The 19300-nt window shown below is 31.0% G+C and overlaps 4 protein-coding genes across 4 annotated transcripts in view; all 4 read right to left on the bottom strand.

Annotated features, from left to right (window-relative positions):
• Window positions 1-254: 254 nt before the first annotated feature.
• On the bottom strand, window positions 255-3749 carry LOC122502245. Its single transcript, XM_043612193.1, has 2 exons — window positions 2774-3749; window positions 255-570 (listed from the first exon to the last, which is right to left on the bottom strand). The coding sequence occupies exon 1, from the start codon at window positions 3451-3453 to the stop codon at window positions 2779-2781; it is 675 nt and encodes a 224-aa protein (XP_043468128.1). The 5' UTR covers window positions 3454-3749; the 3' UTR covers window positions 255-570; window positions 2774-2778.
• Window positions 3750-4162: 413 nt separating this feature from the next.
• On the bottom strand, window positions 4163-4812 carry LOC122502287. The gene is made up of 2 exons (XM_043612247.1): window positions 4662-4812; window positions 4163-4452 (listed from the first exon to the last, which is right to left on the bottom strand). The coding sequence occupies exons 1-2, from the start codon at window positions 4810-4812 to the stop codon at window positions 4163-4165; spliced, it is 441 nt and encodes a 146-aa protein (XP_043468182.1).
• Window positions 4813-5707: 895 nt separating this feature from the next.
• The window catches only part of LOC122502145, a 111409-nt gene continuing 97816 nt past the window's right edge, over window positions 5708-19300 (bottom strand). Inside the window, exon 4 of the mRNA XM_043612063.1 lies at window positions 5708-6261. Coding sequence (XP_043467998.1) covers window positions 6137-6261 — 125 coding nt within the window. The 3' untranslated portion in view covers window positions 5708-6136. The remainder of the gene's footprint in view (window positions 6262-19300) is intronic.
• LOC122502130 lies at window positions 8588-11477 on the bottom strand. The gene is made up of 2 exons (XM_043612038.1): window positions 11316-11477; window positions 8588-11197 (listed from the first exon to the last, which is right to left on the bottom strand). Exons 1-2 carry the CDS (start codon window positions 11401-11403, stop codon window positions 8709-8711), a joined length of 2577 nt encoding a protein of 858 aa, XP_043467973.1. The 5' UTR covers window positions 11404-11477; the 3' UTR covers window positions 8588-8708.

Here is a 19300-nt window from a genome sequence, read left to right as displayed (position 1 = left end):
CGAGAAAATGCTCTCGCGTATAGAATTTGAGTACCCAAAAATGCCACTAGGTGGCACTGATGAATGCTTTCTTACAACCGAGTTGTTTTACGCTGTTATTTCTGATCTCTCTGTTGCGTTGAGGTCTGGACGTGCAGATACTTCTTCGATGTAATTTAAGACAGGTCCCGTATCCCATGTAGATGAATACTTGGGTTTTATAGGTCTTTGTCTGAAGACTCCCTTGAAATATCTGTTTAACAGACGATCCTTGGAAATCTGTGTTTCCGATATTAGAGAAATCGCTGAACGAGCCGAGTTTAACGTGCCGTATTTTGCTTCGTTTCGAAATTTTACTGTAAGAAATTTTATTATATCCTTTATTTCTGTTTGAAATATGTCGATATTATTTGATTTTGTAAAAGTTGCCCATTCTCTCAACGGTGCTGAGTATTGTTTTTGCGTTGACTCTGATAGAGATGACAGAAACAGGTCAAGCGATTTCTCTGGTATTCCCCTTTTCAAGAAGGCTTCCCGCATAATTTGGCTGCTATTAACGTCAAATTCCTCGCAAGCGGGTGGGTGAGATTCCTGGAAGGAGAAATTAATAAATTTGGTGAAGGATCAAAGTAGAGAATTGGTTCACACGTCATGGAGAGAAACAGAGGGTACCATGGTTGCGTGGGCTAATCAGGTACCACTATGATACCGGTGGCTTTGTCCCGAATAATTTTTCTCAATGTGGGTAAAATTAGAGCGAACGGTGGGAATGCGTAAAAGAATTTTTTATTCCATTGGATTGTAAAGGCATCGACGTAACTTGCTTCTGGGTCCGGGTAACGTAAACAGAATGTATTGCATTTTTTATTAATACGTGTTGCGAATACACTCGATTCTCGTTATAACGACGATCTCGGGACTTCAAAATCTCGATATTACGACGAAAGGAGAGGATCCTACTTCACGTTCTATTCAAACGTCAAATACGTGCTAAATTTTTCGTAAAGTATGTTTATTTATATTAAAAGTTTTTGAATTATGAAATCAGTTTAAAGAAAAAGTAAGTATTTTTAATAATAATCGGATCACTAGATTCTTTAGGTTAAATAAATTTAAGAGTCGATTAAATTTGTCGTTTTTTTTGAGTTAACCAAAATTTTGGTTAAATTAAATTCTTAAATTCGTTCGTGTTTTTTTTGTCGTTGTATCGAGAGTTTTAATGTTCGTTATAACGAGAGAACGTTGTAACGAGATTCGTTATAACAAGAATCGAGTGTAAGTCCATCTTTGGCGAACCTAGCTTGCGGGCAATTATTTTAAATGATTTATCATTCAATTCCCATTCGGTATCGACGTTAATTTTTCTTGAAGCTTCGTCTGCTTCTACATTTTCTTTAGAGACGATATATGACGTGACGATCCAAATTTTGCGTTTTTCGCACCATTGCCAGATGTCGCGAGCTAAATTATTTAATTTTGGATACTGCACACCACCTGATTTATTAATGTAGGCTATTGCCGTTGTGTTATCCACCCGTAATAATATTTCGCAATCTGACGAATGGTTGGCGAAACTTTTTAGGGCGAAAAAAACGGCCAAGAGTTCTAAATAATTTATGTGAAAGAATTTTTCTTCTTCTGACCAAAACCCCTGCGCGGATAACCCGTTACAATAAGCACCCCAACCGATTAAAGAAGCGTCTGTATTAATTTCGAGTAGAAACTGATGGCTTCTAATGGGATTGAAGCCTATTGGAATGTGAGATTACCACCATTCGAGATCTTCGCGAAGGTGTTCCCTAATTGACATTTTTGCGTCATAGTCATCGCCGTTGAATAGTAGTGTCAGTTATTTTTCTCGTTCTAACCTCTTGCAATAAATGGGACTGTATGCAAGTGCTGGAGAACATGCGTTTAGCACTCCCAGCAACTTTGCAAAGTATCTAACATCACACTCGGTTCCAACTTTGAATTGATTTAAAAGGGAAGAAGTACGAGTTTTTTTTCTTTTCTGTTAATTCCAATGTTAAATCTTTTGAATTTAAAATCATGCCGAGGTAAGTACATGACTGAGAGGGAACTAGCGAACTTTTTTCGTAGTTAATTATGAATCCTAGATCTTTAAGTAAATCAATAGATTGCAACGCGTTTGATTTACATGAATCGTAAGAATTGGCGATTAATAGCATATCGTCTAAGTAAATGACCGATAAGAATCCTTTTGACCAAAGTTTTGACATGACAGATTTCATTATTTTTGTAAATAAAAAGGGACTCAGACATAGGCCGAAAGGTTAGCATGTAAATTGGTACAGTACATCCTTAAAACGAAATCTTAAGAATTTTCTGCTTTCCGCGTGAATAGGAATAAGAAGGAAGGCATCTTTTAGGTCGATTGATCACATGAACGCGTTTTTAGTCAATAAATTTTTAGCAATTTTGATATCTTCCATTTTAAAATGGTCGGGCTCAATAAATTGATTCAGCTTTTTTAGATTAGTATAAATCTGTCAGAGCCGTAAGATTTTTCGGCCAAAAAGAATGAGGACAAAAACTGACCCTTGCAGTCTTTACAGACTTCTATAGCATTTTTTAGCAGAAGTAAATCAATCGCTTTTTGTAAAGAAACAATTTCTAGGTTCGATTGAGGAGTACATATTGGAGGGTATTCTTGATACGGAGTTTCTTTGAAAGGTATTTTAAAGCCTTTTATGACGCTTAAAATAAATGAGTCTTGGGTAATTGACTCCCATGCAGGAAGAAAATATTTCAACCTGCCTGCTAAATCTCTTACCTCCACTATTTCTTCTTGGGTAATTGGTGATTCTGCTTTGGACGACTCTGTGTTAGTTGAGGGCCTCGATTCTGCGAATTGTATGTTCTCGGTTTCGAATACGGTTGCGATTTCCAGTGGACCCGTTGGAAATTGCTCCTCTGCTGGGTCTGCGCAGAAAAGCCCTTCCAGTTTCCCTGACTGCTGGTGGATGGTTTTTTGGCGATAGATTTTTCCGGAGCTTTAATTTTTCCGCATGCTTTTGCAATTTGCTGAGCTTCTTTTACCTGATCCGACAAGGACTTGCCGTAAAGCCACTCGTCCGCGACGGTTGCCTCGAGTATGGGCTTCATGGTTTTATTCATGAGAGGGGTGATAAAGGATTTACGGCAAACTGTCTGCTGATGAAATATGTTAGCTAGGGGGCGACCTGTGTCGCCCGAACGCTCAATCAAAACTAAGCGATCTGTTCCTTCGTTTGAGTCATCCAGAATCATTGAAATCGCAGAACCGAGAGATATTAAGGCTGAACCGACACATTTTTGTGTCAGGGAAAAATGTTTATCCCTTTTTACAGCTATTTCCGTTAAGGCAGGCGAAAGTTCTGGGTTAACCTTCGGTGCTTCGGTTCTAAAAGAACCTTCGCGAGGGTATTTGTCCAAGATTTTATTTAGCGGATCTTCCTTTATTCCTTCTTTCATTATACGCTCCCAGCAGGAAGGAAGAGTAAGGAGACCGAACTCTGTGTAGAAAGCGCTTTAAAAATCTCAGAGAAATATGCACGAAAAGTGCCAGGCTCACTGTGTTCTAGTCGACCTCCAATTAAGTTGATCATGCGCATAAGCTGTGTTGTGTCTCTGTTTCTCGTAAAAATTGTGCGAGTGAGATGTAAGATCTAATGTTTACATTTAGCTGGTCTTAGTGAGATACATACATATACAATACATTTCGTTTTAATAATTATTTATTTATTTTATTTAAAAAATGACGTGTTGTGTGCCAGGATGTAAAGAAAGAAAAAGAGTCTAAAAACATTAGTCTCTTCTATCCTTCTACGGTATGTAAATATACTCTAGTTATAAACACAATTCTTCTTAACCATTTTCGCAAAATTTTTCCCTTTTCATAAATATATTATTAAATTATTTTGAAAATCTAAATAATATCACAATTGCAAATAAATAAATTTGCTTTTAAAATTAACACTGTTTAAACTATGTAATATTTACCTTGACATAACCACACTTTTCATCTATGTCAACACTGAACTTTAGTTCAATGCGCATGATCGACTTAATTGGTGATCAACTAGAACACAGTGAGTCTGGCACTTTTCGTGCATATTTCTCAGACATTTGTAGAAGCAGAGTTCGGTCTCCTTACTCTTCCTTCCTGGATCCCAGATTTGTTTCACCTTGTCATGTGTATCGCCTTGAAACTGGATTGACTCTTTTGGGTCTTCCCCCAGGGCTTCCAGTACGTCGTCGTCAACACTAGGATTCTTGTCCGTCTGTGTGCGGCTGTTGAATTTTCGAGATCGTGGTCGGCCATATTTTCGCCGGAGTCGCCTGGCGGATCGGTTTGATTATTTTGTACTTCGTCTGACTTATTGTCATGATCTGGCGCATTGGCAAGAGTATTATCGTTTGAACTTTTTGTTCCATTTTGCAAAATATCTGTTGCTGTGCTCTCAGGTATTTCTGAAATTCAAAAATACTTCATTTAGAGTTGATCCCTTTGCTATTTGCGGAGGGAGACGAAAATTTGTTCTTGTGGAACTATTCGTCATGAAAGAGAGCGGTAATCGCGCACTTTTGTGCATATTATGGAGTATTTAACTCGCATAACAAACATGGAATCGTTTGGAATCTCATGTAAGTATTTTTCCTTTATAATAAAGTTAATTTACCTTTTGATTTTCCGTTAACGATCTGCTGTAAGAGGTTAGTGAGGTTAAGTAGTTTGTTTTCCACGCTAATTATTCTTTCCTCCAATTTTCTCTTGGAGGGACGTCTTTCACTAGATCTGCTTCTTGATCTCTTCTTGCTTGAGCCTCTCATTAGTCAAAATAAGAGTAAATAACTTAAATCGATTGAAATTATAATACGTTTGAGAAAAAAAACGTGCCGAGTTCCTTGCACAACGAAACAACAATGAAGTTAGGTGCGCGCGCGCGCCGACAGGCGTGCATGCGCGGGAAAAAATTTCCAATTCAAACTCCAAACGTTGTGAAGTTCCTAGCAGCTAGACACTACTACATGTAATCTCGAGAACGAGGCGCCAAGTATAATAAACTTTCAATAATAAACTTTCTCTGTGGATGTACTTAGAATAATGAGTGTGAAATATAGTTCATACAAATCTGAAAGTTAATGCGACTCGACTGTTAATATATTTTGAGCCACATTATATAGTATATTAAGCAACAAGAGGATAAAGGCAGCCATTTCTTTACGGTGATTTTTGTGACACGAGTGGAGGTCTCGGGGCGCCCTCGACCTCCACTCGTGTCACAAAAATCATCGTAAAGAAATTGGCTGCCTTTATTCTCGTGTTACTTACGAAATTTTTTATTCCTAATGCACAAAAGCGGCGATTTCAGATAGCAGACGACAGGAAGTAAAAGTCATTCACTTGTTCGACTTGTATGAAAATGGCGGCCGTTTTCTCCCATGGGCAAAAAAAAAATGCATGTGAACAGCTAATTTTGTTGCCCTTGGGAGAACACGGCCGCCATTTTCATACGGTCGAAGAAATGAATGACTTTCCTCCCTGTCGTCTGCTATCAGAAAGCGCCATTTTTGTGCATGTGGGATAAAAAGAATATTAAAATATTAGGTATAACTGGCACCTTCGTGGAAAAAACTACATTATTGTCAATAAAAACTTTTATTACATACAAAATTATTATTAAAATAATTTAAAAACATTAAAATATGTTAATTCTTTTAGGATTAATATTAATTTTAAAAATACATACAAAACAAATTCAAAAATTTTCGTAAAATCTGATTTAAACATAAATACACAATAAATTACATTTTATTTAGAAGAAGTTCTATCAATTTAGAAAAAGTGATTGCATTGAAATTATAGGCACGAAAATCCCGTCAAAGACGGATACAGCATGTAGACAGCATTGCAATAATTTCGCAAGGAAACATTTAACTTTAAAGTACAAAGTTATAATTAGTTTCTAATGAACATTAGAGATGTTAAAATTGAAACTGTTTTAAAAATGTGATGTTTGCAGTAAATCATTAGAAATCTACAAATTGCTTATATATATAAATAGAAATATACAAATTTTATTACAAAAATGCAATCTAGAATGTGAGTTCTATATTTGTATGGTATTAATTTTCTTATTATACAAAGAAATATTTATTCGAAAGGCTGCCATTTTGTTATTTGATTGCCTGGTTTTGCAAGGGCTTGCTTCCATTGTTCACTGTAACTTCCTCCAACTTCTGGGCCAATAACAAAGTGTCCGACTGTAGTCTTTTTTCCTGAAATAAGATGATTACTTTTATTGTAAATAAACTGATGTACCTAATATCATTTAAAGAAATATCGTTGTAATCAAATTGTATGACTTTATAGTTGGCGTAAGATTGAAATAGATGAAACTTTTTTTAAAACCACTATACATTTATTACAACATCTTTCTGATATTTATGAAACCAAAGGCAAAATGTTTAATTATCTGTTTTAATAAATATATAACACTGTAATATTAAGGTAATATTGAGGTAGTAATTTCGTCCAAGCGGACGAAAAATTATCATTGACTTTAAGCATTATGTTTAATAACAATTATATCAGAAAACATTTTTTGAGAAAAAATTTCTTTTTCATTATATTTTTATTGGAAAAAAGTTAAGGGGATTCTCTCAAAAGCTCAAAATATCGCGCCCATGGACCCTCATCAACAAAAACCTGAAGCGGCTGATTTTTTTCAAAATGGCGGACGAATTTTTAAAAAATCGTTGTAAGTTGTATTAACTTGAAATTCAATACTCTGAGATTTTCCAAGGTCGCTTAGTACGAATCTGTGGTCAGTATTAAATAAATATAAAATGTCCGATTCAATATGGCAGATGGATTTTTAGAAAACTCGTCGAATTAACTTAAAACTTGATACTCGTGAGTTGTTGTGGTCGCTGATAACGAATATAACTCGAGATTTTTAAAATGTTAACATTGCATCAATATTGTGAAACTTGCAGCAATATTGTCAATGTTGCTGCAAGTTCAGATGCTGTGGGGGGATTAATAATAATTTATGTTGGATCCAATATTTAAGGGCTAAAGTTTTTTAAATCCTTAATTATTTTAAAATCACTCCAATAATTTTTTTCCATTATCCGCCGATTGTTTTGACGTTATCCGACTCTTATTGCGGAAATGGGGGCCTCTAAGTAACAAGTTTCAAGTATTATAAAAATTAGACGACTTTTAAAAATTTCGTTCGCTATAATAGATCCGTCGTTTTGACTTTTCAAAAACTAAAATCAAATTTGTAATCTGAAAATAAGTAAGTAACAAGTTTCAAGTTAATATGCTGAGATTTAAAAATTATTCCGCGATATTGGACCCGTCATATCCCTACTGAAAAAGAACGACTGTAAATACGAGCATATAAATATGACTGTGAATACGACCCTAAATACGGGCCTTAGAAAGGTAGTGTAATTGAAACAGCAAATACAGCCGTACTTATGCCCGTATTTATGGTCGTATTTACGGTCACATATGAATACCATTTAAAAAAAAAAATATATATATATATATACCCCCACAGCACCGAAACTTTCCTAAAAATTTATTGAATATTTACTTGTAATATTCGGCATATTTAACTGAAATGTTTAGTGAAAATTGTTCTTTACACAACTTTCAATAAACTTAAAAATAATTTCTAACTCCCTTTATTCAACACCCGCGCGAGTTATTTTTTCCATGGGGAGTTAGCATTTGGGTGTTAAATTTTAACTCTCTTTATTTAACTCCCCTGGCATTAACTCCCCAATGGGTGCGACTTTTATAGACCCCCCGGGGGAGTTAAAATTTAACTCCCTTTTTTTACAGTGTATATATTATGAAACATCATTAATTATTATTAATTTAATATATTAAATATAATATTGCAACTAAAATAAATAATATTTAAGGTAAGTATTGAAATACGATTTATTCTTATAATAAATGCATAACAAACAAATATATAAATGTCACTTTATTTTAATCACAAACACACATATACACATGGTACAATTATTTATTAAAAATTGTAATTTTTATTATTTTTATTATAAGAGAAAAAATACTTGTTCGCACAATAAAAACACTTGTACATTTTTCAACAGCTAAATAAAAACCACAAATGACGCGAATCACATGTAGGTAAGCACTGTTGTAAAAAAGGTTGGGTCTATAGGTATCCCTTCTAGAAATAATCGATTGGTCACAATATAAAACGATTCATTAAAAAATTTTAGTCAATTGTTTTTAATCGATTATATTTTTCATGAATCGTTTTTAATTGTGGAAATAAGTTAAACTTTTTTTGAATTGTTTTTAATTGTTGGCGCAAGCGCACAGACTTTAAATTGGATCTTGGAACATTTTGTTATTATAATGTTAAGTATAATAAAAGATTATTAATAAATTTAGTAATAATAGTTTATTTAAAAAATATAATAATAAATAATATAAAAAATGATTAATAAAATGTTTTTTGTCGAATTTTAATTAAATAATATTACATTCAATATCATAATACATCTTACATAAGATATAGTTTATTAGAAACTATTATTGATTTCTTTTGATAATCACCATTTCTAAATTATACATATGATTCGCTTGAAAATTAGCAAAGAGTTTCGAGAAATTGAAGAATGCACATACGAAAATATAAATCGGTACAGTTATGTATTCGCCGTTGCTTACTCTACTGTATTTCGATACTCTGAGGTAATTGACAGACATAACTATTTTCATCACATTCGATGAATATTAATTTTTCAGTAACATCAGTTATAGATATTAGTATTTCTGTATTACCTTTTTCTAGAACTCTAAACAAATGTCTCACTAATTCGTCGTCAATAACAGTTAAGTTAATTACTGACAAGAAGCAAGAGTCGTTTGTTCTCACAATATCTTGGACTTGAACAACATCACCGGAGATTAATTTGAAAACTGTAGCATTCCTTTTTTCAGAAAGAGTATTTTTTACGCTTTTATAAACACAACCATTATAAATGCATTTTAAAAAAGATTCTCCTTCAATTATTTCATTGTTAGCAGGATTTGTAATTCGAACATGTGAACTCTTTCCACAGAATGTTACACCATAGGTACTTCCAGAAACATACGTCGATAGCAAAGCAGGAGAAAATATTCTTTGACAATACAATCTGGCAGTCTCAGAATGAAAAATGTTTTTCGATGCTTCAATCTTAAATTGTAGGATGTCCAATGATTTTGAGGCCATTTGCTGCTCTGGTTTTTTAGGACCTAGTGCAAACTGCTTCAGCACATGCAGGTGACTCTCAAAGCAGAATGCCGAAGTTTCCCACAGTGGGCCACAACGTCGAACACATTCAACTATGTGGAGTAGAAGATGTACGTTAAAAGTCATACTTATTTGACCATATAAAATCTCGAAATCTCCGACAAATTGTATCATATCCAATTCACATTGAAGTAACTCTTCCACTGTGATTTTCGTTTTCAATAAAGTAAAAATGGTATTGACTAATAGTGAAAAGTGCTCGAGGCAGTGGGGAGGTAAATATTTTCTCAAGCAGGGCACTCCATAGAACAATAGCCACGATTTCCACTCAGATGCTTTCCACTTTGACTTGAACGAAAATCCTCGCGCAACTCGATGTGTTTTGAAAACCATTGTAATGGTACTAATTAATCCGTTAATGTCTGCAACATCTTTTTGAGATAAGAAACCATTTGCAACCCATATTTCCCATAGTTGCTTAACGGATCCAATAAGAACAGCATGTAAATATTCGAATGAAAAGCTCCAAACCATATCAACGCGTTGATTGCAATTCATGAAACTCGAAGGACCTTTAACTCCATTGACGAAAGTACGACGATCATTCCTTATGTTCCTACTGTTTTGTCTATGTCTGACATTTTGTTGGCGATCTTTAACAGCATCAACATCCTGTTCATGAGATTCATGCGATCTGAGGATAAAATCGGGATCAAAGATATATTTAACGAGATTAATATACAGTCCAAGTTGATAACAGTAACTACATGCGCAATACGAATTATATTGACATCGATTCTGCAATAAGGGCCTAGCAACTGAGTCTGCAACAATAAACAAAAGATTTATGATGAAATTAATGCGACGATTACCTACTATTAAATCAACACCTTGCGTATTCAAAATTTCAATTAAATTTAAAAATTCTTCTGAAAAGGCATTTATTAAATCAGGGCTTGGTTCCTTATCAACCATCATAAGTCCTCCTACCATAATGTATTTAAATCTCAAATTGATTGGTAATTCGTTCATAGATACCAAAATAGCCCAAAAACTTTCATTACCACTTCTTTTCATGGTTGCCCCATCAAAAAATGCATTTAGCGTCAAAACGTTTCGCGAATTTGTAGGATTGTTTAATTTATACAAAGTTCCGTCTTGAACGTCTGTTATACTTCCATCAATATCGTTAACAGGGTTTTGCCTTCTATGTCTGTCGATTAAAAAAGTTTTTACATCATTAAGTTTTAACAATTGTTCAATTTGGTATTTTAAATCTACCATCAACATGTATTTTCCTTTTTTAGTCGATAAATTACATTGCGATCCACATTTATCGCATAATCCTTCAGGGATTGCTTGTGATTTTTTTTTCTGTTTTGAGATCAGTACTTTTTTACAAGCTGGACAATAGAAGGAAAATGTTATTGATTTTTCCGGAGGTTCAAACATGCGAGACATTTTATGATTTGACAGATTTAGACTGTCAAAATCAGGACCTGCACATAACTTTAATAAATTAGTTAACTCTAACCGTGCTTGATATGACAGTCCAAATCGTAAACTAAACCCTCTTGTCATTGCTACTACATCTCTGACTGTTAAGTTAGATTGTGAGAACATAATTCTATTTTCCCACGGATATATATTAATTGGATCTTCATTACCCTCAACATTGTCAAAAAATTCGGGATCTGATTCTTCACTATCTAAATCTTCACTTTGTGTGTTTGATTCTGAGGCGGAATGCTCATTCAATTCTTCGTCGAAATCTTGGTTAGTGTCCATCCGCATTTCGTCGTCTCTAGGCACATCATTAATAAGTGAATTTTCACTAATAGACATTTCATTAGAGCTTAATGAAGAAACTGTTTCAACATCAGATTCATGTTTGTCATCACTGGATTCGTGTAGTTGGTGAACTAAAAAATGTTAATGGTATATAGACTAATTTTTTATTTTATTTTTAAAGAAATTGTATTCTAAAATTTAATATAATAAAAGAGCATTAAAAACTTTTGTGATAATAATAACAAATACCTATTCTGTTATCATCAGATGGTGTAGATTGTGTATTTCTTTGTAAAGCACGTTGTCTCCAAATTGCAGCAGTTTGAGAAGAAACCATACTTGGTTTATAATCTGGTCTTATAAACTTTCGGTAGATTTTTCTTTTCTCATTTTTATTATCTTCTTCCTCCATCTTTTATTTTTACATGCTGTAAACATATATTTAAATCAATTTTATATCTCCAGAAAATAATACGCAATATAATATATAAAATGGTGTATAATTTTAAAGAAATATTTAAAAATACAATTATTGCTTTGCAAAAAAATAATTAATTTATTAATTATTATTTTTACTAATTAATTTATTAATTATTATTTTTAATAATTAATTTATTACTACGCCAAAACAATATTTTATTTCCTTTTTCTAATTATTTGTAAGTGAACTTTTTATTGCTTTGACAACAATCACAGAGAAAAGTTATTATTTGAAAAAACTTAAAATTATAATATGTTATATAAATAGTACTTTTCATAGAAAAATGTTAATTAAATGACGTTATATTAAAACTTCGGATAAGAATAATATAAATACATTTATAATGTGAATTATAATGTGCATCTTTTTAAAGGTTAAGTTTAAGATTCCTTTCTAAAAAAAGACATGGGATAAAAAAATCGAATGCACTCGAAAGTGTAACTCGAAAAGTATCGAAAAGATTAAGCATCGGTAATATGAATAGAAGGGCGAACTCATGTTTCCAAATGAAATTGTAGTACATTAAAAATTCACATATACTTAAGAGATGGAGCTGCAGTCTGAAATTATTCTTTTACTACTAAATAAATAATAATATAAATAATAAATAACATATAATTTGTAATTAAAAATATAATTAAATTAATAGAAAAATTTACACTTAAGCAAAAAAATATTTTAAGTAAAATAGAATTTTATTTAAAAAATTATTAAATTGAAAAAATTAACATTAAAACTTTTAAAAATTGAACAAAAATGAACATGAAATAGAAGCAACGAAGACGGCCGAAGGCCGTCTGAGGCGCTAGTCATGACAAAATACTTATTTATTTTATTTGTCTTAACTAATTTAAATATATACTTACCGTTTATTATTTACACAACTTCTTTTAATAATTCAAAAATATTTTTAATCATACTTTAGCTTAAAAATATCACTTTCGAATAGGATCAACAAATTTTTTGAATCAGAAATCAGAATACTCTGAACTTTATATAGGTTATGTATTAACAACCTGAAGCTGTCTTGCATTAAAATACAGTTACTTAACTTTTGTACAAGTAATTTGATTGGTCAATTCCAATAGTACCAATAGTGAATAACCAATAAATCTTTACTCTTAAAGCTCTTAAACATCTTAAACGGCTGGTTGCCAAAGTATACAAACTTTCAGGAGCGTCAGAACAGGCCTTATTTCCCGTATATGTGTGATGATTATTTTACAGGACGTGAAAAGTAAAAAAAGTAAATTTACAACATTTAACAATTTTTAATTTTTAATATTAATTTATAAATTTTTTTAATTTTAATTATTACTATAAAAAAGTTTTTAATAAAAAACTTTCAGAATAAATATTATTACAACAACAAATTTGGTGTGGAGTTTCGTCGTCCCTGCTATTATTTTTGAATATAGACATGCGCATTACTCCTCTCACTCTGTCTTTTATTAATATGTGCTACCGGCAATAGTGCACGTGCAACACCGGTGTGATTGAAGAAATTTTGAAGAAAATTCTGTTCATTTTATGAGTGTGTTTAAAAAAGTTTTACAAGAAAAGTGTTATTTATCTCGTCTATTCATCAGTGATCTCAAGTTCTGGAAGTTTTTTTTGTAAACTTTAAAATCTTAAAGTATATTTCAGCCAAGCAAGAGTCGATACAAACTACACAAAAAAACTTTTTCATGTTAGAAAATACGTGATAATGTAAAATAACTTTTGTTTTTTCGAAATTTATAATCGGACTCTATTCTTTCGTCACTTGACTTTTATAAGCATAAATGTAACTATATAATATGATTTTATCACGGCTTCCTGATATTTTTTTTAATACTGGGAAATTCAATACAGAAGACAGTTAATGATGTTTTTCTACGTACAATATTTAAGTGGGAGCAGAAGAGGTGTAAAAAGGTTTCTTACAGACGTCGATTTCAAAAATTCTCCTATGGTTGAAAAAGCTGAACAAGTAAATAAAAATAAAAAATACAAAGTTGTTGGTAACGAAAATAATTATGATTCCGCTGCCATATTATTCGCTGAAGGTAAAGTATAAAATATTTTTTATCTATACATTCAATTAACAAAATTGAAATAATTGCATAATCTTACTTTTTTATGTGTATAATGCGTAAAATCAAAAAAATTATGCAAAAATCTACTTGCTTTTAATAAGGTATTTATTTAAATTGCATAAAAATATAGAATTCTTAGTGTAAGTTTGATGAAAAATAAAAAATGGATATTCTTAAAAAATTCATTTAGTGCATTTGTATAGTAAAATCAATATAATAAATAACGTATATTGCTAAAAAATTTTAGGTGTATTTTGAACATTATTAATATACGTATATTATATTTTTCATTCAAAAAATGTGAGACAAAAATTCATTTTAAATTGTTTTAGTAAAAAAACTTTCTGCACAATAAAATTTGAAGATTTTCTTCAAAGTAATATATTCTATATTTTTAAATAATAGTTTAACGAAATTTTATTAAATAATTTAAATTTTTTATAATAATAACTAGAGAAATAAAGTCATATTGTATAAAAAAATTGTAAAATAATTGTTTTTTTAAAACAAAAAATAAAATTTATATATCTGGAGGATATAATTATATAAAATCTGTTTCAGACAACCTAGGAGTACTACAAAAAATGGTTTCGGACAGCAGAGCTCGTATTAATACCAAATTTTTGGATTCGGTATCATCTTTATCAGATGCACCTTCAATTAAAGCCAAGACTAACGTTAGTACCACATGACATCAAATCTCTATTTATTTAATCCTAATTTTAGTAAAGAAATTGAAATGTATTTTCTGATTTATTTATTGTTTTCTCTTACTTTACAGAAAAGTACTGAAAGTACTAGAGCTGCCAAAATTAAGAAGAAAATTAGTAATAAGCAGAACGAATTGCGTTCAAAACAAGTTGATATTTCTGCTTCTGCTTCAAATGAAAAAGCAACGAAGAAAATTCTTAGCAGTGACAAAAAATTAATAAAAGAATCCGGCGTTTTACCACAAAAATTGAATGCTTTAAATAGAATGTCACAAATATCACCCACAGAAAAAATTCATGATAAAGAAAAACAACTTCCAGAATTTGTTACCTCTAACAAAAATTCAAACATTCAAGATAAAGATCTTCAAGAAATCTCTGATTCCAATGAAGTATTGGAAAATTCATCATTTAAAAGTTTCGAATCTTCAGCTGAGCATTTGAGTGACGAGATTTTAGAAAAAAATAGAAACTCTTCTATTAATGAAGAATCTATGAAGTCAAACGCAAATGCAGATTGTAAAAGTGTAGCTTGCAATTTACGATTCATAAAATTAGAAGATACTGTTAACAATTTGACTAAACTTCTAGATCAGCAACTGAGAATAGTGGATCAGCAACGAATTGAAATCCAAAACCTACATGAAAATATTAAAGATTTAAATGATAAATTACATCAGAAAAGCGAAGAATTTCAAGGTATGTCTTACAATAAACAAAAGTTATTTTTTATCCAAAGATAACTAACTGAAAATTTTTACCTTATAATTAAACTTATTTTTATCTACTCTAAAATTAATTGAAATCATATAATTAAAAATACATGAATATTAAATCTGAAAGGTCAAAAATGTGTTATATATTTTAAATCTTTACTTGCACATGCTCAAAAATATAAATTTCTATTTTAAATGTAACTGTAATTGACTTCAAAAAAATTTTATTTTAGTAACTCTGCTCGAGGACAACAATTCAGGTACCCTCCGTTCTTCATATCCTCCTTCTGGATTTTTGCGAGCGTCAGATGATCACGTAATTTTTCAAATAAATATATTATTTTTTCTTAAAAGTTATGTTTTCATAATAATTTTAATTTAAATAAAAATATTCTTATATTAAATGAATAAAGTTTTTTTTGTTAGATTCATCTTGGTAAGGGAATTTGGTTGCCGAAAATAAAGTATAATGAAGCCTGCAACTCCAACTCACCATCTCTCTTCGTAAAAATGATTTGTGAGATGTTATTTACACCTGATGAACTTAAAGATTCTACAGTGACGGGCAAACCTAGTAATAGAAAAAAAAATCCTTTAAGAATACCAAAAAAATTAGATTCTACTAAAGTTTTAAGCATTAAAGGTATTTACTTTTCCTTTATATGTTTTGTTTCTTTTATAATAAAAAATAAGATTCTCTACAAAATTAAATACTAAAAATTGAATGGATGTTAAATATAAATTGTCTCGTGTGTAATATAATATTAAACGCAATTAGTTTTCATATCAAGAAAAAAATGTTTTTGTAGTTGTGTCAATAGTTTGCAATTTTAATGATTTCAGTAAATATTCTTTTATTATTTTAAATCAAATATTTTCAAACTTTAACTAATCTATAAAATAGTTTGCAATGTTTATGATTTTGTAGTGAATATTCTTTTATTATTTCAAAATAATTATCTTTTACTAAGGGGCCGTACACATAATACGTCACGCGGCTAGGGGGAGGGAGGGGGTCTGAGAATTGTGACTAAGTGTGACATGGGGGAGGGGGGGTGAACTCATGTGTTACGTCACAATCTTTTAAATTCAAAGATTATAAGAAATTATATGTGACAATGTCACTTTTTCTAAATAAAACAAGTTAAAAATGCTTTAATCTATTTAATATCTATTATGTACCTGTTTAACATTTATTCGTATATTATTTATAATGTGATAAATAATATATTCTCTTAATTTGAATCAGTTAAAAATCATGGTTTTAACTGACAATCAGCAGTGACTGACTTTTCTAAATATGTATGCAAATCTAAAGATTTGCTTGCATACTTCGAAAAATTTACTTGCAAAGTTTAGTTAAAATTGTGTAAAGATTTAAATTTTTCACTCCAATAAATGTTTATTGTCAAATTTTCTTAAAAATATAGCTTGAAACTTTCCTGAACATTTGAATTACATTTTCGACTATATGCTTTCGTGAAAATTTTCCTGAAAATTTAAGTTAAATTTTCAGGAAAGTTTCGCGCTCAACTTTTATTGAAGTGGGATATTTAAATCTTTACACAATTTTCACTAAACTTTGTATTTAAATATTTCGAAGCTTGCGAGTAAATCTTTAGTAAATTTTTAGGAAAGTTTCGGTGCTATGTAGTTAAACGTGACTAATTGAATCAATCAAAAACACTTGTATTGAAAAATCAGTTATTTTTAACTAATTGTCAGAAAAAAAATATTACCATTTGAATTAGTGACTGACTTTTTGCTCCTAAATCAGTTATTTTTAACTGATTCAATAATTTAGAGTGTAGGATATAATATATAATATCCAATGTATAAAAATTACAGTGAAATAACGTGTGTGACGTGACGTTGTAGGGGGAGGGGGGGGGGGTTCAAGGTTTGTGACGAAGTGTGACATAGGGGGAGGGAGGGGTTAAAAATGGTCAAAAATCGCGTGACGTATTATGTGTACGGCCCCTAATCAAAACTGAAAGAATTTTGGTAAGCCTACAGGCTTGACATTGGAGTCACTAAGCTCTCTGTCTCAGGTATCTCAGTTAGCCTTGAAAAGGCGAGAATTTACTCCTCAGGAGCTGCTGCTGGCCCTTCCGGAGTAGATTCTCGCCTTTTTAGGACAAACTGCGACTCTTGAAACGGAGACCTATTTTCGACCATGAAAAGCCTGCAGTCTATCTGAATTTTCTCAGTTTATAAAACAAACTGTCTACAGATTATTGTAACAAATATAATAAAAAGGTTTGTTTTAATCTTGGACATGAAAGTACTTTCTTAGTATTCTTATTAAACTATTGATTAAAATTTGTATTTTTTAGAAATAACAAAACACTGGTTGAGTTCCTTGAATTATTCCGATGAAATTGTAGATGTAGAAGTGGGAAACGTAAGGAAATACATCAGTGCCAAAATTGCAGAACTAAATCGACCTGCAATTCCAAGTAAGTTTTCATTCCTGAATTATTATAAAGGACCGAATATCAAGTTCAAGTACTTGGCTTGTATTACCAACAAAAGCATACAATTTTAAAAACACATTTAAGACTACCTATAATTTGAATCTTCGATTCAAATATTCTAAAAATAGTGTATATATGTGACGCTCCACGAGAAAAGGGACCTTTTGACAAGAGTAAATAAGGTCCCTTTTATCGTGGAGCGTCACATATATAAAATAATTGCTTTTGTTAGCAAACATTTATTTCCAAGGTAATCTAAATTTCATATCTTTGTAGAACTAAAAGCAAAGAAAAGCATTAATGAAAATCATGTAGATCATGAAAACGAATCAAATGATTTTCATGAGAATGAAATGTTGAGATTGGATCGTCTTCCATCTAGCGACAGTGATTGCGAAGATGAGGCTTCAAAAGAGATGAAAGAGAAGAAAAATGACAACAATATTGATTCATATACAATGTCTGATTTTGACGAACAATTAGGATTTGTCGGAGACATTAATGGAAAGCGATAAAATATATTAAACTAATGTTTCAATACTTATTTAAAAATTAACACTGTTTTAAAAAAATCATAAGTATTCCTTAAATAATACTTATTCTCAAACAAAACTTTCTAAAATATTAAAATTATATATCAATAAGTTTATATTAAATATAAAATTTTAAATAAATATTACCGATATTATTTTCTCATGTATTGGATGCATAATAAGATATTTCAAATATAATAAAATAATTCCAAACTTGTATTTATAGGCTAATTTTTATTTTTCAAACTTGCAAAATAATTATAATTGTAGTGGAAGGACTTTCAACTTTTCTAAAACGTACATTTATTTTGATTATCCAATTGTACATTTCTAAAATGTATTATTATAAAACAACATAAATAAACGTTTTCAAATTATTCCGCCGTTGAAAGTGCTACCACTTCATAGCAATATTCTGTTATCCGATTAAGAACAATTGGGAACGATTGACGACGAAAAACTTATCAATCGATTTCAATCGTGTCACCACAATTAAGAAACACGATTCAAAACGATAAAAAAAATTTTCTATTGTTTTCAATTGGTTTCAATCGATTATTTGTAGAAGGGATGGGTAGTTGCACGTAACTTTAAATATTAAAGGTGCCGTCCCATGTCGGCGTGAAAACGTCAAAGCGTCGGCGTCAAAACGTAAATGCATGAGAGTGAAAGAAACAACCTTATATCTCTATCTCGTTCACTCTCATACTTTAACGCCGACACTTCGACGCTTTGACGTTTTTACGCCGACATGGGACGGCACCTTAATAATAAATGTAATAATAATAATAATACTAACAGAAATAATAATAGTATATTTATGAATTAAATGTAATTAAAAAGTTTAATCACTATTTTAAAAACAAACAAATTTAGTATTAATATTTCAAGTTACGTGCAACTACCCATCCCAATAGACCCAACCTTTTTTACAACAGTGCTTAAGGCCAACGCAGAATAGATCTGTAACCGGAGCCGCAATCGTAAGCGTAACCGTAAGAATGAGTTAAAGAAGGATAGGTATATTGTTTATCCTTCTCTAACTCATTCTTACGCTTACGGTTACGATTGCGGTTCCGGTTACAGATCTATTCTGCGTTGGCCTTTACAGTTACATGTGATTCGAGTTATTTGTCGTTTTTATTTAGCTGTTGAAAAATCTACAAGTGTTTTTATTGTGCGTTTGTGTTTTTGTGTTTTTTCTTTTATAATAAAAATAATAAAAATTACAATTTGTAT

This window comes from Leptopilina heterotoma, unplaced genomic scaffold, assembly GCF_015476425.1.
Source record: "Leptopilina heterotoma isolate Lh14 unplaced genomic scaffold, ASM1547642v1 Lhet_106, whole genome shotgun sequence".
Classification (NCBI taxonomy): domain Eukaryota; kingdom Metazoa; phylum Arthropoda; class Insecta; order Hymenoptera; family Figitidae; genus Leptopilina; species Leptopilina heterotoma.
Note: the sequence above shows the minus strand (reverse complement) of the source record. Positions and strands in the feature narration are given on the sequence as shown.